At 34.8% G+C, this 25,503-nt stretch overlaps 1 protein-coding gene across 3 annotated transcripts in view; it reads left to right on the top strand.

Annotated features, from left to right (window-relative positions):
* The window catches only part of CSMD3 (CUB and Sushi multiple domains 3), a 590,741-nt gene that overhangs the window by 266,311 nt on the left and 298,927 nt on the right, over positions 1 to 25,503 (top strand). For all 3 annotated transcript variants that reach the window (XM_062491358.1, XM_062491350.1, XM_062491342.1), the window contains 3 exons: positions 3,394 to 3,518; positions 6,419 to 6,540; positions 24,632 to 24,735. In XM_062491358.1, coding sequence (XP_062347342.1) covers positions 3,394 to 3,518; positions 6,419 to 6,540; positions 24,632 to 24,735 — 351 coding nt within the window. The remainder of the gene's footprint in view (positions 1 to 3,393; positions 3,519 to 6,418; positions 6,541 to 24,631; positions 24,736 to 25,503) is intronic.

The following is a 25,503-nucleotide window of genomic DNA, read 5'->3' as shown; positions in this document are numbered from 1 at the left end:
TAAAGGTATTGGAAAAAAAAATACTGTCATCTGAAATAAGAAGAATATCTCCTTTGATCACTGTATGGGTCATTCACTTAAGAGTTGGACTCCATGATCCTTGTGGGATCCCAACTCAGAATCACATTCTCTGATACTAGATACTCTGATACTAGAACACTTGGAAAGAATTGAGAGTTTCCATTTTTAAGAGTGCATAGACAGACAATGACAAAAATATTTAAAAATTGTAATCTTGACTATGCTGTTTAAGTTCTGGAGACACCTATTTTCTTAACATTTTCTTGAAAAGCTCTCTATTATTGTCTTTTTTTAGCTGATCTTCCATAGAAACTGATCTCCTACTTCTTCTGTTTTCTTTCTTACTTCCTTCCTACTTCTCCTATTTTCTTTTTTAGACTGGTACTTTATCATCTGTTTATCCAATTGCCCTTTGTAGGTCTCACTCACACAGCATATATGTCACAGATTTTGCAAATTATACAGTCTCACTCTGTTTATGAGTCCAGTCACATGCTTATAGTCATATACTATTAAATATCAGTTTAATATCAAAACTGATTTGGACAAGTGGACTTCATAATGTGTTATTTATACTTTTGTAGGTGATAGAAATAATTATTTTGCTTGTGCAGTTGTCATAATCATTCAAACTTCTGGGATTTTTGCCCGTTATGTTTGGGTTTTTTTTCTAACAGGAGTTTAATTTACAAATTATTTATTTGTAAATGGGGTACTTCCTGCTTGGCATTTCCTCTTTAAATCAGTCCATGCCCAGTTATAGGAAATATATTTTTCTGTTATTTTTGTTCAAGTGATCCTTTCTTTTCCTAGCAGTAAAGACACAGATTTTCTCAACATGCCTTTCTAAAGCAGATAATTACAAAAATCCAGTCTTGAGAAAGATATTCTTATCTTCCCAATTGCTACCTTTTGAACTTTCCTAACCATGTAGTCCCTGTAGCAGCTGTGCTTAATTTTTTACATTTGTTACAGATAATCCTTGTGTTTCACAGTTTTGAAATACCCTCCACTCTGTGATCTTCCTGGTGGCTCTTTTTCCTCAGTTGCCTGTAAAAGTCTTTTATCCTTACATTGCAAAGGCCTTTACATTATGTTTACTTCCCCCCCCAGTTTTTCATTTTTGTACCTCCTTTTTTGGTAGGTTCTGCAGCTATTCTTTATTCCATTCTTTCACAAACATGCTTACTCAAACAGGAACTGTTTTGGAATCGTTTATAGAGCTGTTACTCACTATCAAATCCTCCTTTTCTGAGATATCTGTTCAGGTGACTGTATCATCTTTCATGCCCTCATTTTCTTAGTTTCTATGTGTCTGTAAGGCCCAGGTACTTCCCAGATTTCATCAAATATTCTGTGCTGGCACCATTCTTTTTTAAATATCTAGCATCTCCAATTCCCATAAATTAATTCTTCTTCTGATAAGTAACAATCTTCTTTAGTAGCTTTTCTTCATCATAGATGCATTTGAACAGATTATCAAGAAAAGTTATTCTCTGGAATGTGTGCTCAGCCTTTTTATATTTCTCTCAGCCATTGTGAATTGAAGAATTGCAGCACTGAAATGGCCATCTATAAGGGAAGAAAAACAGGTCTTGTTCTTTGCAAGCCAAACCCATCAGAGAAAAATTAATTTTAGTATGTCTTTTGGCAAAAATGAATGTCATACCTTGTGGAATCAAACACATATTTGAAGATTCCAGACAAGTAAATATTGATATTTTGCTTAGGGAAATTTGCAAACCATTCTTTTTAGCATTATGTAACATTGCAAAGACAGGAAGATGTCATCCCTGTGATGAGGGTCAGACAGCTACATGGCTTACAGGGTTATACAGGAAGGCTACTGTAACAAACTCCTGGGGAATTACTGCACATTTAAGCTTAAAATGCCCAGAGAACTGCATTCACAGTGTAGCAAAGATTTTGTAAGTCATGTATATGCATAAAACATTTTACACTTTGCAGCTGTAACAGACAAGCCTTTAAAAACAGCAGGTTGGAGTTATGAAGTGTAAGACACTGATGTCAGAGAAAGGCCTGCTGTATTAGTTATTTTCAGCTATAAACAGGATTTGAAACCATAATGATATTAAAGGAAAATAATGATCTCAAGAATATACATTTACGTATTGATCTATTCAATTTTTCCTAACTGAACCCTCCTTTTCCCTCTTCCCCCTGCCTCAATCCTCCTCTCAGAAAAACTTAACAAACAACAACAAAAACAAACAAACAAAAACCCCAACAACAAAAAAGCAAACAAATAACAAAACGCAAAAGCAAACAAATAACAAAACAAAAAATTAAACAAACAGAAAACAAAACAAACAGCACAATTTTTTTTCCTGGACTTATTTCTTGCTTTGTCCTGCACAGATTTCAGCACCAGATATCAGCTTTGAATGAAAAGGTACAAAACCTTTTCAAGCCAGCATTGTAACTTTATAAATAATCACAGCTAAAAACCTAGAAATATGTTTTTAGAAATCTTTTATTTTCTTCCATTAATTTGAGAAACATATGCCAGCTAAATAAGCAAATCCTCATATTCACCATGTAACTTTTATTATCTAGTAGATGTTACATTCAGAAGCTTTTTACTGGCAAGAGTACAGAGACCGCTTCTATGAAGTTAACATTTCACTGAAAGCTTAATTAAAATCTTAACCTACTAACCAAAATATAAAACAATGCTATAACTAGCATTTTTAAAATAATCCAAACTAATATAATGTGTTCTTATTAATAATATGCTACTTTTAAAAAAAAAAAGAAATATTAATATCTAGTCCTTTTCTCTGGTATTTTGTTCCACTTTCCAATGCCCCCCAATTCTAAAGTCAAAAGCACCAGACTTCCTCAAGAAGAATCCAGGGTGGGAAATATTCACAGCATATTATTTATAACCTGAGGTCTTTACTGGGAGAAATAAAATGTTTATAATGGGGATTTCTTTTTCAGTCCTGTAGTTGACCTTTTGACTTTTCTAGGTGATTCCCTTATATTGCTTTCACTGCCTTTCCTAGCTTCAATTAACATAAATAATTACTTTTAGTTACACGATGTCTAGGTTGGTCAAATTTTTATTATATGGATGTCTGAAATTACATCAGAAAATAGTCACTTGACCTTCAAATGACTGTTAAAAGAGGCAAACCAGCTCCAGCCAAAGTAGGGTCAGAGAGGGCTGAACATTGTGCACTATCAGGCTAGTACATAGCCTGCAGCCTTTTACTATTGGGAGCAGAAATTTCTGGAATACAGATCTGTATTGTTTGTCAAGACTCTTCACATCTAAAGTGATGGAAAAAATGGACTGCTATCTATTTGTTAAAAAAAGGCTTCTTTTATGTCATTGTTTGATTTTAGCTTGGGAGCAACAGTACAGTTCTCCTGTGACGAAGATTATGTGCTACAAGGTTCCAAAAGTATCACCTGTCAGAGGATAGCTGAAGTTTTTGCTGCATGGAGTGATCATAGACCTGTGTGTAAAGGTAAACAGGAATTCTTATCCTCACAGTGATTTATTCCATCTGGCATCTACCCATTGTTTGATAGCCAATCCTATTAAATTTTTTGTAAGTACCTGAAATTATAATCCTAGTGTCCCCACTTTCTTTGTAAAAAAGGATTTACCTGTGCTGTTTAGCTTAACATGAACTTTGCATTTAAGTATGATTGTTTAACTGGGGTACTTAACATTATGAATTTTGCCTTATAAGGAGCTGACAAAAACCTATCACACGCTAAATATTAGGAGTTATCAAGGTGGATATCACAACTGCAGTGATTTAATATAAAATCGGTATTTCATGAAGCTTCTTCATTGCACATTTTATGAACAGAAAGGAAATTCTTGAATTTAGAGTAGATTAGTAGTGGAGAAGTAAGTCTACATCTGGTTTTGACCCTGAGCAAATTGATAAAGTACAAAATATTCAGCGTAAGAAGAAAAACACAAAGGAATTTTGCTGAAAATACTTGATGACTTTATACAGTGGCAAGTAGCATGATGAATACCTGAATCAAGGAATTAAAGTATGAGTGAGTCAGTACATATCAGATATTTATATAATGAAAATATTAGTGTGCACAAATACACAGAAATTGTCCTAATTACAATGGGATTTTCTTCTGGATTTCAAACTTAAAGTACTGAAAGCAAGTGTCTGTTAGAATACTTCAAATCAGTATAAATATAAACATTGGAGGTCAAAGACCTAGATTTCATTCCACTACAGAACAACATGGTTCCTTTGAACCCTTCACTATGTGGCTACACCAAGAAAAGGCAGCAAACAGAGCTCATAACTCTTCTGTAGCACACAGGCAAAGGAGCTGTGCTTTACATCCCAACTCAGCCCCAAAGGATGGACTCACATGTTAAGATGGAGCAGCAAATTGTCTAGAGAATTCACTGTTTTCCCCCTCCTGACTTACTTCCCACGTACAGATACAAGTTGCAAGGAGCCATAAAATTTCTTCTTAAATATATAGACAAAAAGCCATGCTTGGCATTAGTCACACTTGTGACCCTAATGTCTTCAGCTTCTGATGCTAAATGAGGAGCCCTCCTCTCACCCTCTACTTCTTTCCGGGCATCCGGTGTGACCTGGAACACACTCATCACCAGAGTATTGTTTCTTTGAAGGTGGTGCAAAAGTGGTGTTTTTTCTAGAGGCTAGTGTGAGGGAAGGAACAAACCTTCATCTAGCAGCAACTGAATCTTCCTGTGTTCAGTACTGACCAAATAAACATGCTTTGTGAAAGTGCAATGGAAATCCAAGATTATTTCACATACCTAAGTCCCAATAGTTTATTCAATTATGCAAGGTGGTCTGTCAGAATACAGTGGAAGAAATAGTTCTTTACCTTTTGCAATTTGTGTGGTGTCATAATAACCACTGGAGAAATAGGATAGGCTCATGTTACCTTGAGGTTGCTTTTCAGTTTTAAGTCTTCATACAGGAAAATTTAACCAGTACAGCATTCAGCAACGATTCGAAAATTAAGGAAAGAACAATAAAAGTGTGTTATTGACTTCAACAGACTAGGAATTTAGTGCCTTAAAAGTGTCAGTTGAAAGCAAAAAGTATACAGTTTATATCCTTTGTATTATTTGTGACAGAGATGCAAGCTACATAAATAATGCCTTTTTTTCTTTTTTTTTTTTTTTTTTTTTTTTTTACTGACATGATATTGTAAATTGTAGGGGTTTTTAAAATTTAAGGCACAAGACTCGAGGGTAGTGCCCTGACCAACCTCTAAGGGTTCCCTGATATCAGGGTGAAGGTGGCAAAACAAGGAACGGGTCCACGCCACAACTCAGGAACTAAATAATAACCATAAAAGAAAATGTGGGATGAGGCCCAGAACACACACACAGATTGCAATAGTTAAAGACAAGGGTGAGGGAAAATCCAGGGTATTTATAAGGGATGGTGAGAGGTGGGTCCAGGGTCAGAATCCAATGGGAAAAGGGAAAAGTGGGGCAAGGGAAGAGCAATGCAGGGCAGGAGCCAATAAGGTGGGATGGGGTGGAACAATGCGGTGAACATAAACCACTGGGGGTACAAGGATACAAGAACTTTCCAGAATTGGGAGGAGAAAAGGGATGACATAACTGGGAATAAAGGCAACCAATGCAAAATGAGGCTTATAAAGCATTGCCATAAACAGTTTAAAACCTTTGACAACCTTCTTAGGAACTATTATAAACTTAAACAAATGCCCTGCAGGACCTGGGGCCGAGGGGCAGCTCCGCATCAAGAGCACTGGTCTGGCTTGGGATGTCAGCCAAGCCAACTCCCTCAGTAAATAACCATACAGACTTGGATTTGAAAATAAATACCCTTTGTAATCTTTAGAAATAGATTACACTGTTTTGTGTTAATCTAACTTTTATAAGCTTCCTTTAAACTTTTCATTGCTTTGGCCATTGATTCAATGAATTGTAGAGGGGTTACAGGAGAAAAAAATGCTGACATGACATACGCAAATACATGCACAAAAAAGCACATATGCACAGCGATAAAATTGTTCTTTTTTTTCTGCTATTTAAATTTGTCTTTGAAGACATTAGTGAAGGTGGCATAAGTTAGTCCTTGAAGAACTTAAAAAATAAACAAGGTAGTTTCTGTTACTGTACTTACTGTTTTTCCTCCAAATACTTTCATTTTTTTAAAGATTGTATTATTAGACACAAGAGATTATCTATTTTATTTTATCAAAATTATTAAACAGGAATGCTTTGTTCTCTTGTAAGAGGTGGTTCTGGTTTTCTTCAGTGATGTTTTAATTATTTATATAATGGTTAGAGTAAATTAGAGATCGGTTTATGAATCTGCTATATGTATTTTCTGTGTGAATTAAAAGGCGAACTTTCTTTTTGCAGTCAAAACCTGTGGATCCAATCTTCAGGGGCCTGGAGGCACTTTCACATCACCCAATTTTCCATTTCAGTATGACAGCAATGCTCAATGTGTATGGGTCATCACAGCTATCAATACCAATAAGGTAAGTTTAATATTCTGACTTTTCTTTTAAAAAACCCCAAAACAAACACTCCCCCTCCCCACCTCCACTCCCCAGCCCTAAACCAACAGAACAAAAGCACACATAGACCATAACATTCTTCACAGACAAATATGATTTATCTGTACAGTCCAGGTTTTGTACTAGGTGCATTTCAGATATTTTAAAGAAATGTCTGACACCAAATGAGTATGGAGAGATGCTAAAACTTCTTGTTTCCCCTAAGATTGTTTTAATTTTTATATGCCAAGTAGATGCTACCATGTTTTCTATGTGATTCTCTTAGTTCCCTGAAGCAACTATCCAATGGCATAAGGCCATTTCTTGGGCCCACTAGTATTGTGTTATAAGCAGAGGAGCTACTTTGTGTATAAGACTGTTTGCATCATGTCTGGCCTCTGACTGTGTGAGAAATCACTGAAGTTCTTGAATTCATTTTCCCTTCATGAGGAACTGTTCTGAAGATGTTTATTCCATTGTCTGAATCACTGTATTAAAATCCCGTGTACTTTATACCTACACTTTAAAACAAAAGTACTGAGAGTTCTGATAATGTCAGATGAGTCAAAGCAGAGCAATAAAGCTAAGTTATGGCACCAGTTGTCTTTAATTTCAAGAACTAGACACCTGGCAGCAATGGCTATATTCTATTTCCAGGTGTATCATTTGGTGTTAACTGAGCAAAATGGACTTGTTTAGATGTAATAAAACATAAATTAGCTGTGCAGCTCCAGAATGTTATGTAAAAGACTATCATCACCCGTGTTTGCTGGTACAGGATATATTCTACCTCTAAATTTTGCTTTATATTGCCATCTGCACCACATGCCATTAACTGATCAGACAGGCCTATGAGGCCCAATGCTTTGCACCTGAATTCATTGTCAGTGAAAACTTGACAATTTTCAAAATTTCAAAAACCATTTCGCTACTCTGGTGTATTTCTCGCTCTGATTTTACAAAGTCCTGTCTGGAAGCCATCCTTATGCTCCACTTTGGTAGAAGTAAAAATAATATTTATACAACTAATAAGAGTTTGATAATGAAAATTATAAATGTGTTTGGGGGAAATTGTTTGTTTGTTTGATCCCTGTTCCAAGGACTATTAATCAAATTTATTCAATTTATAAATCATAAAAAATTGTTAAGAGTCACTGAAAAATGATTCAGTTTCTGTTTCACAGATGGGCAAAAAGTTAAGATCCATTTCTCATCCCAAAGAATTTTCATATTTTTATTTCTTTAATTAAAAACTATTTGTGAGCAAGATGAAATCTATATAGACATCTAGAATTTCTAAAAGTTTTGTCAAATGTGCCAGCTGAGAGAATTTATTATCATACTATTTGAGGAAATGAAACACAGCTACTACACTTTGCACAAGTGCTTTAAGTAGCCTGGAAATCTCCAGTGAGCAGCTGAATGAATTTAAGACCCATAAGGCTATATTTTTCATAAAATGTTTTCTTTTCTTAAATGGACCAAGGGCATGTCTACATAACAAAAAAAGCCAAATAAGATTTTAGACATTCTACCACTGATAGAAGCAAACCCTTGATCTCACAAACTGGTACATGTTTACTGGCAAGTCACAGGTGACTGCCAGTTTAAAATATTAATGACTTGTAGATTGTAAAGGATTACATTCTGCTGGTGGTATTCATGTCTTACTGCTGCCTTCCTCCTCCCTCCCTGCCATTTCACAAGATGGTGACGCAGTGTTAGCTTCAAAACCTCCAAACTTATTTTTTACCAAAAATATTTTTATGGGAATATTCAAAAACATTATTCCACAGTATTATTTTCCTTTAAAATCTCCATTTTATGCATTTATAGAACTGCAGAAAATTAATTGAACAAATGCTTTGTCTCTGGTTGTCAGTGTGGTTGACAGAGTTACAAAATGGCTGAGGCTGGAATGAACCACCCTAAATTCTGTATTTGAACTCCACTGCACAATCAGAGCCGCCTAGAGGCAGCTTCCCAGACAGTGCTGAATGTCTCAGAAGATGGTGACTCCATAACCTCTCTGGGCAACCAGAGCTAGTGCTCATTCACCCCCACAGGGAAAAAACTGCTTCCTGATGTTCAGAAAGAACCTCCTGTGTTTTAGTCTGTGCCCATTGCCTCCAGTCCTGTCACTGGGCACCACTGGAAAGAGTTTGGTTTTAGCTTCTTTACGTCCTCCCATCAGGAGTTTGTAGATGTTGAGTTCAGTGATCCTCTTCTTCTTTTGGGTAAGCAAGCCCAGCTGTCTTAACCTAATATGAAAGAAGTTCCAATCCCTTAAACTTCTTAGTACCCCTTCAGTGCACTCTCTCCTATAGCTTCCTATTTTGCTTGTATTGGGCAGGTGCAGTTGTCTTCCTTTCTCTCCAAACACTTGAAAGAACAAGTTATTCCATAAATAAAAAAATCCAATTCTAATAAAAATCAAATTGACCCTCTCTTTATTCAGAGATCATGCCTGCTATAGCTCAAATAAAATGTGCTAAAGTGTTATACTGCACTGATTTTTTTTCCCCTGAAACTGTAAATACTGCAAAATAGCATATGACCATATGAAAACTGTCCTAGCACCTGAATGATAACACCATATAAGAATACACACAGTTTTAATTCTTGGGGATGAATCAGAACTCACATGTTTAACCTCTGCTCGTTCAGTAAAATACTTCAGTATATGCAGTTTGATTTGATTAGTGCATGTCAGACTGAGACAGTTCTAGCTGGCTCCAAGACAGACCCACTACAGGACACAGCTGAGCAAATCAGGGATGCTAGTGGTACCCCTGTGATATCAATGTCTTATTTGAGTAAAGGCAAAAAAAGCTGTACAAAAGCAGCTGAAGGAGATGAATGAGAATGCCCAAGAGAAAGAACCTCACAGACACTACGGGCTGAGCAGAAGGAATGGAAGAAAGCACTCCATGAGCTGGAGCACGGGTTCCCCTGGAGCCTCTGGAGAGTGCCATTGATGCAGGTTGTCCCCTACAACTCAGAGAGGTCCATGGTGGAGCAGAGATCCTCCTGTGGTCTGAGCAGAACATGTGTCTGAAGATGTGGGTGTGCCTGAAGGAAGCTGTGACCCCGTGGAGAGCCCAAGGCTGAGCAGGTCTCTGGCAGGACCTGTGACCCTATGGGAGGAGCATACTGAAACCGATTTTGAAGAACTGCAGCCTGTGGGAGAGACCCGTGTTGAAGGGTGCAAAGAAGCCCTCCTGTGGGAGGGCTCTAACTCTGGAGCAGAGAAAGATGTGAGGAGGAAGGAGCAGCACAGGTGAAGTGTTACAAACTTAATGCAGCCCCCATTTCCTGTTTCCCTTTACCACTTTGGGAGAGAGGAGGGGGCAGAAGAGTCAGGAACAAAAAAAGGGAAATTGAGCCCATGGAGAAGGAGGCTGGGATGATGACAGCTTTAGTTTTGTTCTTATTTGTCACTTTCCTACTCTATTTTTAATTGGCAGTAAATAAAACTAATTTTCCCTAGACTGAGTTTGTTTTGCCCATGACAGTAATTAGTGTGCAATCTCCCTGTCCTTATCTTGACCCATGGACTTTTTCATTCAGTTTTCTCGTTCTGTGCTGTTGAGGGGTAGTGATGAAGTGATTTGGTGAGCATCTGACAGCTAAAGTTAAATTACTGCACCTTGCATATTTATCTGTCTTCTCATATATTTAAATGCTTTGAAAATATAGTGTGAAAACAATAGTTAAGAACAGGTCACTTATTTAAAATTAAATATGAACTTTTATATAAGGCCATAACCAGTAATACCAGTTTGTTGGTATTATACCATTAATAAGAATGTAAAGAAGTAATGTTAGGTTAAGCAAGTAATTGTGTTTCAAAGTATAAGTTGGATACTGTTTCTGAACTTCTGTAATATACCACTGAAAGTGCTACACTCTGAGTTAGATTCATCATGGGCAGATTGTAGTACTAGGAGATATATTAGAATAACTTCAGCATAACCCAGAAAATATTGTTCTTTGTATGGTATTGGTTAGAATCATTGTAACTCTTTGATATTGCAGTGAAATGCAGATACACAGGAATTATGGAGTTTTTAAACTAAGGAATAGATAAGGGATTTACGATGTTATCTGGAACAACATTCATATATATAGTTTTCAGAAAAGGTGTCTAGCACGGATTAGAAGAATATTAACTTGTTGAGGTTAAAAGAAAATGAGCTCTTTTTACAAGTTAGATCAACTTCTTATGATGTATTGATTAACTTGTAAGTGTAAAGCCTTTGCTTATATAATCAGTGGTTAAATGTGTTTAGTTTTGATTCATGCTAGCGTTGTCTTACTGTTCTGAACACAATACTGCTGGCCTTGTATGACTGCTAGAAGGCATACTAATTGGGGAAAATAATGAGTAAAGCAAGTATTAAACCTTATTATGAAGTAGGATGATAGAGAATTTGTATCATAATTGTAGTGAAGGGTCCAGGGGTGGGTTTATTGTAATTTGTCCGTTTGTTCTATATTGTGAAAGTGTTATTTTTTGATTTTATGCAGGAAACTTTTTTCTTCTATTTAGTTCAGTTTTTTTGTTTTGTTTTGTTTTGTTTTTGTTTGTTTGTTTGTTTTGTTGTTGTTGTTCTGAGTGAAGATTGTATGTTGAATGTAGATGTTAATGATGGTTTGGGCCTTGAAGTCAAAAACATCATTGATGTATAAATGAAGATTCATCATTAAGAGTTTTTTATAAAGACTACATGAAATAATATGATGGTATTCACTGTAACATGAAAATATTTACAGTATTCTACACCACAGCTGCGAGAATCACAATGACTTAGTGATCCTGGTACTTCAGAGCTGCTACTTGTTGCATCATTTGCAGCAAAACAGTTCAGAAACTGAGACTTTTTCAAGGGAAAGCCCAATAGATGAAAGGCCCTGAAAGGCTCTTTAACTCTAGTGTAAATGGATTTATCCAGGACTGAATCTAGCTAATTTTCTCTCTAACTGATTTCAGACATAAGTTTGGTAACAGCACCATGTAGATGAAAGAAATGTTTCCCCAGTCAGTTATCTGCCTCTTTAGTTGTGTACGGCACTATAGTTGGTCTCTTGTCTCACACAGTTAATCAGATATACATTTCATGTCCAAGCCTTGTTGATAGTGGAGTAGGGCCATAACTAAAAACCTCCAACATGGCCAGAGAGGGCAGTGAGTTTAGTACTGAAAAGTAGAATAAAAATAATTTGTGAAAGGAAGGTCAAGTGTATGGAGTATAAAATAAAACTCATTGCTCAAGGTGCACTGACACATCTGATGTTGTTGGTGAGATCCCCATATTTTTATTGTTCTTGTGCTTGGTTTTTTTTTGCATTCTAATTTTTATATCAGGATCCTGTTGTCTGGAGCTCTTTGAGAGAAAGCAAATAATTTTTCAATAATTAATATTATTATTACCATAATTATACTTTGTGATGTACAAAGCTCTGAACAGTGATTCAGTGAAGAAATAAATATAGGCAATTGATACATAACTTTGCAGCAGTGAAATATCTATGGCTGCCTGTATGGTATCACACCAACATATTCTTTAAACCTTCTTGATGCCTTTTATCTTGCTTTGTTGCCCTCTTAGGAGTGGTGGTTGAAATTCTCTGTGAAGAGTCAGTACCTGCACATGTAAGGCTTCTCCAACATCATATGATAGAGGAAATTTATAGACAGTTTTCCCATTTCTGGGTTGTCATATAGCGTTTTATATACACTAATGAAGTGGTTGTTGCCACTTTTGTCCATGACTACACTGGAATCAACCAAGGCTTTGTTGATCAAAAATAGCAGAGCTATAAACACAGGACCTACCTGAAAGAACATTCATGAAAATCATACCTTTCTGTGGAACTCTGAAGAAACAACAAAATTTAAACTTCTTTATTTGTCCTCCACTGTGATGCACATATTATTAATTCTTGGGTCTCTTGGAAAAGTTCTTATGAATTTCTGAACAGAAATGAGAACAAGAATTTCTCAGCTTGGAGTCCATTTCATTATATCTCTCATATCTAGTATGAGAAAAGATACCTGAATATCATGTGGGATATTGAATAAAACCATCAGTTAGGGTCTAGGCCATACTATGTATTGCCAGTTATTTGTTCTAACATTAGGTGATGGGTTAATTTTATGTTTACATTTTGAGTAGTAAATCTTTTTAGTTTCAAGGTTTAATTCCCATCCTCTCCCCAGTGCATATTTTGTATTTATTTTCTCCTAAAAAATTAAACTCTATTTTCCTTTTAAATTAGTAATAATAATAATAATAATAATAATAATAATAATAATAATAATAATAATAATACAAAATGGTTAATTTTAAATTTATGCCAGGCTAAAGTACCAGTGAAATCTGAATTAGGGCTAAAGTTAACCAGAGTTCAAGTCTTACGAATTATACTTGCTGATTTTTTTTCTAATCCACAGTGACAGAAACACTGTGGAAAATGTCAGTGCTAGAATGACAGACTTTCTGACAGATCTCAACCACATTCACACCACATATCATTCATCACCAAGCATCAAGAAGGAGAAAAATAAGCAAAAAGTTCCTAAAAAAAAATCAAGCTGGTTTGTTTTTAGAATTTTAAGAAATAAAATATGTGAGTTAACTGTTAAATTTAGATGGATCAGAAAACTAGATCCTGGTTCCGTTAATTTTATATGACAGGAATTAAAAGAAAAAATAGATTTTATATGTGTGTTATCTTTTGTTTGTCAGAACCATACTCTACATTTTATCTTGAGAGCATTTCAATCATAAAAGTCTCCTTACTGCTTGCATAAATACATTATTTAAAATGTATTCTTTAGAATATAGGCTTTTGAAAGTCTGACAGTGTTCACATTCTTATCTTTTTATCTATTGAATTTTGAAATAGTTTTAAAATCAAGAATGACATGCTTGAGAGCTGGGAGATAACTGATTTTTGATTTTGGCTTTAGGGTTTTTTAATTTTTATTTTTGCTGAAGAGTTTTATTTCTGGTGGTTTTTTGTTCATTTGGTTTGTTAGGTTTTTATGTGGATATCAAATATCCATTAAGAAATCTATAATGTGAATTTTGTTGAAATGGCAGAGCTTACTGAAAATTTATAACATCTGTTTCTAGTTGCTGTAGTCCTTTACTTTCTAAGAAACTGTTTAAATAGTTCAAAGTATCTGGAATACTCCTCATGGTATTTTCTGCAAGTCTAGAGAATTATACTGTGGGAATAACTTGCAACTATTACTGAAATAACATTAAATATCGTTGTCATTTAATCGCTTTGTATTAAAATACTCCTTTAAAAAAAAAAATTCTTTGCATTCAATTCTTCCCTTCCTCCTTCCTCATGTCATTAAATTGCTGGTTTTTTCCTGAAAAAAAAAATCTTTAGATTTCTGAGGTTTTCTGCTTTTAGACCAAGCCAAAAGTAAGCAAAAAAATATTCAGCAAAGTACTGAGCATTTATGTTTAATTTTCCTCAGCCGTGTTATGTTGTTAACCATGTCAAAACTGACACTGGAACATTTCCAAATCTTGCTGTTAAGCCTAAACCCAGTTGCCATCCATTTTTAATCAGGTTAGCAGTATAAATCTGAAGCAGGCAGGGTGCTTCAGCATGAATCCAAAGACTCATTTCATGAAGTTTCTTTTGGTCAGGCCTGTTGGAACAAGACACACTGCATCTCTTTTTGCAAGCAAATGCCTCGAACTTGGCTTGTCCTAAGCCTGGTGTGAAGCTGTACTGTGCGTGTTACAGTGAAATGATCAAAAAGTATGAACATACTAAAGCTGTCTCTAAACTATCTGTTTTAACTCTAATTGTGCTCTTCATCCATGCAGATTAAAAAGGCTGCTCTTTTATTTATCAATAATAGATAACACATTTTTATCTTACATGAAAATAGAAAGTGTAAATATATTTTGGTTCTGGTCAGAGTACAATACTTTGCTTTGTAGTGTTGACTGCACTATTCTTCCATATTGTTCATGTAGATTTTGATACAGTTAAAATACCTGAGTCACATATATACTACAGTTAAAAAATCTTAGAAATATATGTGGACAGAGGGGAGATTCAGCAGAATAAGAGCATAGTAGAGAATCCAGCTATTCCTGTGCCAGGAAGTTAACAAGTTTGGCTGTGAGGGAAGAGACTAAATTGTTGAATAAGAGAGTGTGGAGTCAGGAGGTATGTGTAGTTGTAGAGGGAAAAATGATGTCATTCCATCCTGAAATTTTGCTATAAGTCTTCATTACGAAAGGGGCAAAAGTTCATTAACTTAATTCTTGTAAAGTTTTTTTCCCTGCCCTATCTGTGACTATAGGACTGATGTTTCACACTGAAAATATAGGCAACCCATAGGGAATGGGTGAGATTGTGCTTATTGCAATAGCTACAACAAAAGCAATTATTTCTTTTTGAGCCATTAGCAATATTTGATTCTAGCTGTTCCTTGTATTTACTACACTTGGAGCTATTACTCCACCTTTTGATAAAACGTTATGTAAAATTGAATGTCAAATTTGAATTTTAGTTCTGTTTGACTTTTATAAGCTCCTAAATTTGGCTTCAGTTATGTCCATCACCAATTCTAAATGCAAACATTTTTCTTACTTTTACTTATCATGAATATCCACACCCAAGATAGAACTTTTAAAAAGATATATGTATATGACCAAGAGACTTTGATATCAAATTTCCAGTGCTTGCACTGTGAGCATTTGAGATGTTTCAGTCTTTTTTGTTTGATGAATTTTTGGCCCAGGGAGTTGTCACTTTTCTCCATAGTTGAGTTCACTTGGTTGCTCTTGCGAGTGATCTTTACAGGAAATTGTTCTGCTCAATATATACCTTTTTTGTGATATTAGACTGGGAAATAGAGATGATAGTAGTTTGTTTGTTTGTTTGTTTCTCTGTTTTCTATGAAGGGACTCCTTCAGAGGTTCTTGTTATCAGTCTATGGAGTGCTAATCTTGGCTGCCTGATGCCCACCAGGCAGATCTGTAATGCTCCCTCCTCAACAGGACAGGGGCAGAAAATATGAAGAAAAGGCTCACAGATGAAGATAAAGACTGTGAGATCACTGCCTAATTTCTCTCGTATGTAAAGCAGACTCAACTTGGATAAATTAACTGCCAAATAACATTAACTACCAAATCAGAATAGAATAGTTAAAATAAGAACAAATCTAAATCAGCACCTTCCCCTCACCCTGCAGTACCTCTGCTCTCAAAATCTTACCTTGTAAACCCAATACATATTCAGAGTGCAAACTGAAGGTTTGCACTGAGACTTAAATCACAGTATGATTCCCATGTTTCCATCCCTTTTGGGATATGTGGCTGCCCATCAGGTTAGGCTGACATCAGTTAGTGACCTCTCTGCTTTCTTTGGATGGTTTACCCTTTGTGGGATTAAAAAGGGCAGATTTCCATGCTGAGTGCAAGGATATCCTTTCTGAGTAACTACTGAAAGGAAGAACCAAAGCAGGGGCAAGTTAATTTGAAGTCCTCAGTCCATTCCTATAATTGCAATAATTTTGCAATTTGAGAAAAATATTTTTTTTTCTTTTTCTAAACTCTGACACTGAGCTTAGTTTTGTGAGGGAAAGATGAGTGTGATTTTTTTCATTGAGGTTTTATAAATTAGTTGATGTTTTTCCTGCTTGTACATATTACTATCTCTTTTTAATAGTCCAGGCCAGTCATGCTTCCTTTCAGGCTATCTAGAGCATCTTCATCTCCATATATGTGAAAGTGAAAAAAGAAAAAAAAAAAGGAAAAGAAAAAGAAAAAGAAAAAGAAAAAGAAAAAGAAAAAGAAAAAGAAAAAGAAAAAGAAAAAGAAAAAGAAAAAGAAAAAGAAAAAGAAAAAGAAAAAGAAAAAGAAAGAAAAAGAAAAGAATGCTGCAATTCTTGCAATTCTGCAAAGCAGCTTTCCAGCTGGGTGGCTCCCACTATGTATGTGGGGTAGCTCCTCCCTGGTGATTTGACTCTGCAGTTCCCTTTGCTGAACTTTGTGAGGTTCTTAATGGTCCATTTCTCCAGCCTGTTGTTGCCCCTCTTCTGGCAGCATGATCTTCTGGCCTATTAACCACTAATCCCTTCTCAGCTTGTGGCAAGCTTGCTGAGAGTAAAGTCTGCCCCATCACCCAGATAACCTATAAAGATGTTAAAGAAGACTTGTCACAATACTGACTCCTGAGATCCAGCATGAATTACTGGCCCCTAACCAGACTTTGTGTCACTGATAACTGTCCTCTAGGCCCAGACTTCATCCTGTTTTCAACCCACCTTGCTGTCTGCAGAGCCCGCACGTCAGCACCTTGTTTGTTGATACTTTGACAATGCCAAAGGTCTACCTGAAGCCCAGGTAGACAATATCCACTTCTTTTTTCTTGGCCAACAAGCAAGTAATTTAATTGTAGAAGTCTATCAAAGTTTGTCAAGCATGAGTTCCCCTTGGTAAAGCCATGCTCACTATTCCTGATGATTTTCTTGTCCTTAATTTTCCAGGATTAGTTGTTCCATGTTAACAGTAATATTAAATAAAATTATACCTAGTAGAAATAATTTAAATAAAATGACAGCTAAGTCTTATAATAAATGATTTATTCAAATTGTTTTCCTTCTGAAATTATTCTTCTATAATCAAATGTATGATAATACAATTATTTTGATGGAGTGACCTGTGATTCTATGGAAAATTATGGCAATAAAGCTGATCAATCAGCAGCATTTCCTTAGCTTGTGCCATCAGATTTAAAGGCCCATCATTTACTACTGGAGAGTACTCAGACATCCTCAACACAAAAGCAATTAACCATCCTGAGGGCACATGAGGACACTCAGATACAAACAGGATGTGTTTTCTTCTCCTTCTCTGTTTTCTCTTCTGCAAGTGACAAAGGCAGCTGGACATCATTGGGAGTTTTCAGGTAGCTTTTTTCTTTCTAGAGTAAACAGTGAAAAATGGAGAATATAATGAATATTTTTCAGGGAGGTGTATTTCTTGCTGTCGCTAGTATCTTAGGATCATTCATACCATGGGTTTTTGCTAGATAATGTCTGCAGAAATAGATATTTCATAGGCCAACAACCAATATCCTGGCAATAGAGGTTCCCAGAATGTTCAAGTTTTAACATTTCTTCTCTTGCTATCTTCTAGGTACAAATGCTATTCCTACACCACATTAAAGTTAGTTGCTAACAAGTTGTTACCTTCAATGTCTTGATCAAAATTTTAATCTTCTTTTGTAGTAGCTTAATAAAAATAAGTGAAATTAACTTAAAGTACAACTGCCTGTAATTTTTTACAAGTAGAACGAGACAGAATTTGCAAAAAGTAAGATATTTAATGTGAGAAAAAAATGTTAAATCCAATCTCCAATAACTGCCTAGAGGTTAACAATCTGTTTCCCAAGACAAAAGTTATCTAACAGTTTTTATTCTTGAGAACATAATAAATGGAACATTCAGTAAAGGAATATGTGTTTGCTTAATGATTTATTTGCACTCATTCATTTCCCTTTGTGGAAATATTGAAAGTATTGTAGAATGGTGTATTGCTCTGAATAATCAAACTCAGAAACTCCAATTGTGAATGCAAGCCAGCAAAATATGTCCTATTTCTATGCAAACAGAAAACTATAACAAGAAAAATAAAAATATAATTTATTTATGCTGTTAATTTAATACATATCAGAAAAAAAAGTAGGAATATATTTTTTTTAACTACTGTCACTCCAAAGTAAAGGATTCTAAATTATATAATAATAATAATAATAATAATAATAATAATAATAGTACATTTCAGTTGTCCCCAACATAGACATCCACATATAAATGTCTAATCTCACTTTCTAGACAACAGTAATAGGTACTTCTAAGATGTGGTTGATCTAATGTGAATTATCTACCTTTTGATGAAATAGATTACACTCTAGGCAGTTTTATTCACTTTTTTTGAAGAAGCCTACATCAAATATAGTTGTTTGCACTTCAAATATCTGCACTTAAATATGATGAATCCTATTTCCAAGAAGGGGACTCAATAATAAAGTGACTATTCATTTCAACTGGTGAAAATTTATTCCCTGTAATATTAATGAACATTTATTTATCTTCTAGCTTTGATTTCTCTAATGTTCTGTGAATCTCCAAGTTTTCTCCTGCCTTCCCCCATCCTTGCTTTTCTCATCCTGTCTGGTACTTGAAGATTTAATTAAACTTGAAGAGACAGAGGTGCTCTACAATTTATGTTGTTTCATTTTGGATTATGTTTTGTTCATGTAATATTTAACTGCAAAATAACCAATTAAACTATTCTTATGTTACACAACAGTTCTCAAATATTTTACATTTTTGGAAGGATGCATTAATTCATATTTATTCCTTAATATTACCTAATATATAACTCATTTAAGTTGTATCTTAGCTTAATACTTAACTACTCTTGAAAGGAGGAAAGATTCATTACACCTTTAGAAACGTCATTATTGTTTTACTGGTAGAATGTCTCATTTTATGGAGTGAAAATGTTACAATACATCTGAAAATATTTTAGAGTTGCATTTACATTGGGACACTCAGGGTAACAGATGCACATATAGAAGTTTGTGCAACCTTGTATCTTTACTCTTCCCCTTCAGAAGCAGTTCTGAGGAACAGAACACTTGCCTCTGTTACACACCATTCTGCTTTGCATGTTTCGAAACTTTTAAAAGTTGAGTACTTCACCTGGAACACTGCTCGAAAAATCTTCAGGGAGCTAATTTCATCAGGAACTGCATACACATATTGAACAACTGTCTGGAAAAACTGTGGTCTGGAGTTCATCCTTTGACCATGCTTTCTCTGAAAAGCTGTAGGAAGTTCTCGAGGTAGTCATTAACTAGTCAATAAAACCTTTTCCCATTTTACTTCTGAACTGGTGTTCTGCCCAAGGAGTGGGTTGTAGAGGATATATTCCAAGGCACAGAAAGAAGGTACACCTACCGAAATTTGTTAGAAATTAGATCTCTGCTCCCAATGATTCCTTTGAAAAAATTCTTACAAAGTAATAAGTAAATAATTACAATTTTAAGAAAATTATTTTTTTAAATAGGACTTTTTTTTTTCCCTGTAGAGGCTGTATTTATTAGTGTTACTGACTCATTATTATTATTATTATTATTTGTGTCTGGGTTTATATCCTTGGTTTAAATCAGGCACTCAAACTTGTTCATTGCTTTTGGGTTTATAAATAGATGGATGGCCCAGGATGTAGAGAGACTGTTACCTTCTGTTTAGCTACTTTTAATTTTTTAAATTTTTTTCTTTTTTTTAAAGGGAATAAAGAATAAAGGGTCAGCATATTTTATTTTGAATAATTTGGTTTTTTCATATAGTGTGTATATGGAGGAAGAGAAAATGCAAGATTCCTTTTTCCTCATAGTGGTGCATAAGGATGTATTTAATAATATCAAAATTCAAGATATTATTATTCTATATCAGAACAATTGTACCAGTCTGATACCTGCTGGATTTGTCACAAATGATAGAATAAAAGCACTAAACTTCAGGGACTACTGAGAACTTTTTCCTAAAAAATAAAATACAGTAATTGTTATATTGCCTAATTTTAAGATATTCTCAGCTCTGAAGCCATACAGATGCATATCTGATATCATTAGGTGACTCATTATGAGTGAAATGATAGCTCAAGACTGGTGGCAAACTGAGATGTAATCTTAGAAATTTTCTTCTTCTGCCTTCCAGAACCAACTTTTGATAGTATAATCCTTTCATCAAGAATGTTATAGCTCAGCCATATCATTGATGAAATATTTTTTATTCATAATTTTGTTCCTTGCTGTTATACCTTAACATTTGAAAATATCTTGTGGTGCCTCATTTTTTCTATTCAGCTTTGACAAAGATTGTGGGCAGTGGATAAATGCAATAAATGCAGAAATATATTATAGTATGATCAATGTTTGTATGCATCAATAAAACCCATGGATCTTATTTAATTTATATTAATGCTTTAATCTTGCTCTGGGAAACTGGAAAAATAGACTTTACTGGAATGTATAGAAAATTATTTGTCCCTGCACTTATTATTGTAATGCATCTACTAACCAGATCAATAGCACACTTTAGTAATGCTAGTCTGCTTTTAAAATATTTAGAATATAGCAATAAATAATCAGTTTTCCCTGAAGTTTTTATTCTCATGAGCAACAGACTAAAAAGTAGAATTACTCTGAAGTTTTACTCTATTATTAAACTGATTCAAAGATGGCACCCAACTTTGGTTTGCCCTTTAAAGATTTTTCAGTAATATGAACAGGTAAAAGCAGATTTTTTGGAAAGTTTATTTAAGAAGTTTTAAGTTATCTTCTCATCTTATCCAAATTTCAGTTTTTATTTTGAAAGGTTCCATCACAATCAACTTTAAATGCTGATATCATCAAAAAACCTTTCAGTATTCTAAAGGGAATAGTCAATATAATAAGCACTGCAAGTCCAACTGGCTTTGAGTGTTATCCAACTAAAGATGATGTAAATCAAGGTCTCTGAAAACATAGCCTTAAGAAGACTCATTTTCTTGCTTGTTGGCATATTTGGAAGGGTTTAAAGTACATTTTATATTGTACATTATGTGTGTACTTTGCATGTCAAAGGATGAGTTTCCAAGAAGTATACAGGGTTTATTTTTACAGCAGGAACATGTAAAGGCTAGTACACTGCATGTGTAGTAAATTACTTTCCTGTTGGATATTGACAGCTCTGGCTTTATAGAACTACAGTTTTTGATGTCAAACCTATCCCGTTATCATAGTTTTAGGTGAGTTACAGAGTGAGACAAAAATCTTGTAATTAAACATACTGCTCTGAAAAGTATTAATGGAGAAAAAGGAAATTACAACCTTTTAAAATGTGCATCTCTTTTGGTTATAAGTTTTTTAAAAACTCTATCACAGAAAATAATTTCAGATTGTAGAAAAGTAAGAGATTACGTCAGAGCAGCCAGATTACAACAGAATAATCAATAATTTGGACATTCACTAGAAACAATTGGAAAGACTGAAGCTGAAACCTAGTTCAAAGATTGAAGTTGAAGCCTATGTTTAGAATAAAAAATCAATTTTGATTTTTTTTTATTTTCTACAATATTCCTTAATGAGACAGATATTTTTCAGGGAGTTCTCTTAGGTTTTTATTTGTGAGCATTGTTAGAAAAGAATGACAAAGATCTTACTTTTCTGCAGTGAAATAAAGAAAACTCTTTTTTTTTGTGTCATTCCTAATTAAAAAAAGCATACCTTGGAACTTATACTTTCCTTATCTATCTTCTCTGATGAAATGCACATCACATGAGATAATGTTGATTGTGCTAAAGAAAATCTGTTTTACTTTTTTTGACACAACTTATGAAGACAAATACTTCAATTACAAAGACACAGGTGCCTTGTATCAGTTTGGTGATACTCAACTAATATGAAGTGTCTTGAAGGCTGTTAATTTTAAAAATATTTCCATTGCACTTGCCCAAAAAAAAAAAACAAAAAACCAAAAACAGATAATGAGATTAGATTTCTTCATGTTTTTGCTGGAAAACACATGATTAAGATGTAATCCACAAATGGATTAAGATTTCTAATCATTAATTAGCTATACAATTTTTATACTATCTTCCTTTTCTTATTATTATGCATATAGTATTGATGGTTTTGTTGCAATATTATTTCAAAATGTATTCTACTGTTAATAAATAAAATATACTTTCAAGTTGAATTCAATGCTAACATTATTTGCCTGTGTTTTATTGTGGAGTCTTCTGTTCTGATGAAACTGCACACTTAGTTACACAGAATTTCAAAGTGGACCAAAAATAGCAGCCTTTTTGTTTCTTTGGTTGGTTGGTTGGTTGTTTTTTTCTTTTTTGTTTGTTTGTTTTGTTGGGTTTTTTGTTTGTTTGTTTTGTTGGGGTTTTTGTTTGTTCCTTTGGGTTTTGGGTTTTTTTTGTTTGTTTTTTTTTGTTTGGTTTTTTGTTGTTGTTGTTGTTGTTTTTGTTTTTGTTTTTAGTTGGTTGGTTTTTTAAGTACTGAGTGAAATGTGTGTCAGCCTTAAATGCAGCAATGGATTCCAGTTTAAACTTTTATGTCTAGTGTTACAAATTTTGTGGCTAGAACAGCACAAGATAGACAGAATATCTTTTCTTCAGCCAAGAAGATTTAGGTGTGGTTTTCTGCTCTTTACTCAATTAGAGCAAATCAGATGCTTGCCTACACAGTTTTCCATGTCCTTTCCACCTGTGCCCTCTTGACTCTCTGTACTTGACTGCAGTCCCTGGGGTATGGCACATATACGTGTACACACATATACGTGTACACACGTGTGTTCATATATGTGAATATGCCAAACTGTCTCTTCTTCAGTGTACTTATATCACCACTCACACCTGTAAAGGAAAGTGCTCCTCCTCCCTTTGGAGCAAATAACAATCCTTGGAACATTAGTCAGTTTTCCAACTTGCCTGTTCTGGAGTTGGCTCATAAAAATATGTCCTTCTTCAATTACCAGAACTCCAGTGTGACAAAGGGATATGAGCTTTCAAGGACATGATAATAATCCATCAAAATGGTATCCACATCTTTAAACACAAATGCTCTCAGTTCTCAATTATAATTGTAATAAATGATGATTTATTTCAGTATTAAAATTCCTAAAAAAAAGTATTCATTTTTCTTTTCTCTTTTCTTTTCTTTTCTTTTCTTTTCTTTTCTTTTCTTTTCTTTTCTTTTCTTTTCTTTTCTTTTCTTTTCTTTTCTTTCCTTTCCTTTCCTTTCCTTTCCTTTCCTTTCCTTTCCTTTCCTTTCCTTTCCTTTCCTTTCCTTTCCTTTTCTTTTCTTTTCCCCCTTCCCTTCCCTTCCCTTCCCTTCCCTTCCCTTCCCTTCCCTTCCCTTCCCTTCCCTTCCCTTCCCTTCCCTTCCCTTCCCTTCCCTTCCCTTCCCTTCCCTTCCCTTCCCTTCCCTTCCCTTCCCTTCCCTTCCCTTCCCTTCCCTTCCCTTCCCTTCCCTTCCCTTCCCTTCCCTTCCCTTCCCTTCCCTTCCCTTCCCTTCCCTTCCCTTCCCTTCCCTTCCCTTCCCTTCCCTTCCCTCCCCTCCCCTTCCCTCCCCTCCCCTCCCCTCCCCTTCCCTCCCCTCCCCTCCCCTTCCCTCCCCTTCCCTCCCCTTCCCTCCCCTTCCCTCCCCTTCCCTTCCCTTCCCTTCCCTTCCCTTCCCTTCCCTTCCCTTCCCTTCCCTTCCCTTCCCTTCCCTTCCCTTCCCTTCCCTTCCCTTCCCTTCCCTTCCCTTCCCTTCCCTTCCCTTCCCTTCCCTTCCCTTCCCTTCCCTTCCCTTCCCTTCCCTTCCCTTCCCTTCCCTTCCCTTCCCTTCCCTGTAAAAATGCATTATTTTCTTAAAATGGTAATGAAATTTTTATCCTTTTGCAGAAATATGCATAGGGCAATTAAATTTACAGGATATTAAAAATTGTCGTGATTCTGATAGTTGTATTTCACACAACTCCATGAATTAAGAAAAATACTTTTACCTTTGATGCCTTTTTATCATACTTGTGCTAGATTATAGATGTCAGGAGTAAATTATATTCTTCACCTTCACTGCATTTACTCAGTGATGTACAATTATTTAGTTGGTATTTTAAGACAGGGGTATTGCACAGAATGCAATGAGTTATCTTGCCCTTTGAGAATATAGTAATCAAAATGTAATATGATTACCCACAACTGTAATAAGCATGCAACAGCTATGCAAATAAGCAAAATCATGGTGCTTTGAGGAGGTCAGCAGAGTGATGATACCTAAAAGTTATTATAATTCACATGTCATGAACCAAAACCTTGGGGTTAATTACACTAATTTATTGTGAAATATGCTAAACTTACATGTAATTATTAATTGGAAGATCTCTTTTATTTACACTGCTGGAAAGCTTAATTTACAGACTTATCTCTCAAGTACAGATATTTATTTTTAAAATATATTGATTTATTTTATTTTGTAGGTTATTCAGATAAATTTTGAAGAATTTGATCTGGAGATTGGCTATGACACACTGACAATTGGTGATGGAGGAGAAGTGGGTGATCCTAAAACTGTACTTCAAGTGTAAGTCTTTTGCATTTACAGTTTCTGTGCATTGAAGAATGTCATTAATGTGTTTTGATGAGACTAAATAGTTAGGACAATCAGGTAAATCTGAACAAAAACTTATTGATTTTCTAAAATTACTAGAGATGACGGTTTAAATATATTGCTATATGTTTACTGTTCTGAAATCAGAAAGAGACGACCTCAATATCACAAAAGAAAAAGATGATCTCAAGTCAGAAGTTTGAAATGTAAATTATGTAAGTTTATAGGTAGACATTTAAATCTTAGGAACTATTGCACTCCCTTTGTGTGTTCTCAAATTAAAAGTGTATAAGAACATAATTGAAAATAGATATATGGACAACTTGTGCAAAAGTTTTACAGTCTCCTAGCAAAGTTAGCATGACAAAAGATGTACTATAGCATCTTGAACTTAATTTGCTTATTGACTATTATAGATAACTCAGAGTTGACATAGTAAAGAAAATCTCTACAGAGAAAAGGCTGAATAAGGTGTTACCTAAACCACATAGTGCCAACCAACATTGAATATTGAATAGATTTTTATAATTCATGGACATTTTTCTACAAAGTTTGAGCTCATAAATATAGTTATGTCATATTCTTAACCATCATTGATTACTTCAAAATCCATATTTCTCAAATACTGAGCTTGTAGTAACAATACTAACAATTGTCTCAAGAAGACAAATTCAGAATTTTATCAGTTGGCAAAATTTTCAAGACAGCATTTTAAGTCAGCGATTATGTTTGTTCCACAGT

The sequence above is a fragment of the Cinclus cinclus genome, chromosome 1, assembly GCF_963662255.1.
Source record: "Cinclus cinclus chromosome 1, bCinCin1.1, whole genome shotgun sequence".
Lineage (NCBI taxonomy): Eukaryota > Metazoa > Chordata > Aves > Passeriformes > Cinclidae > Cinclus > Cinclus cinclus.
This window is presented reverse-complemented; position numbering and strand designations above follow the sequence as displayed.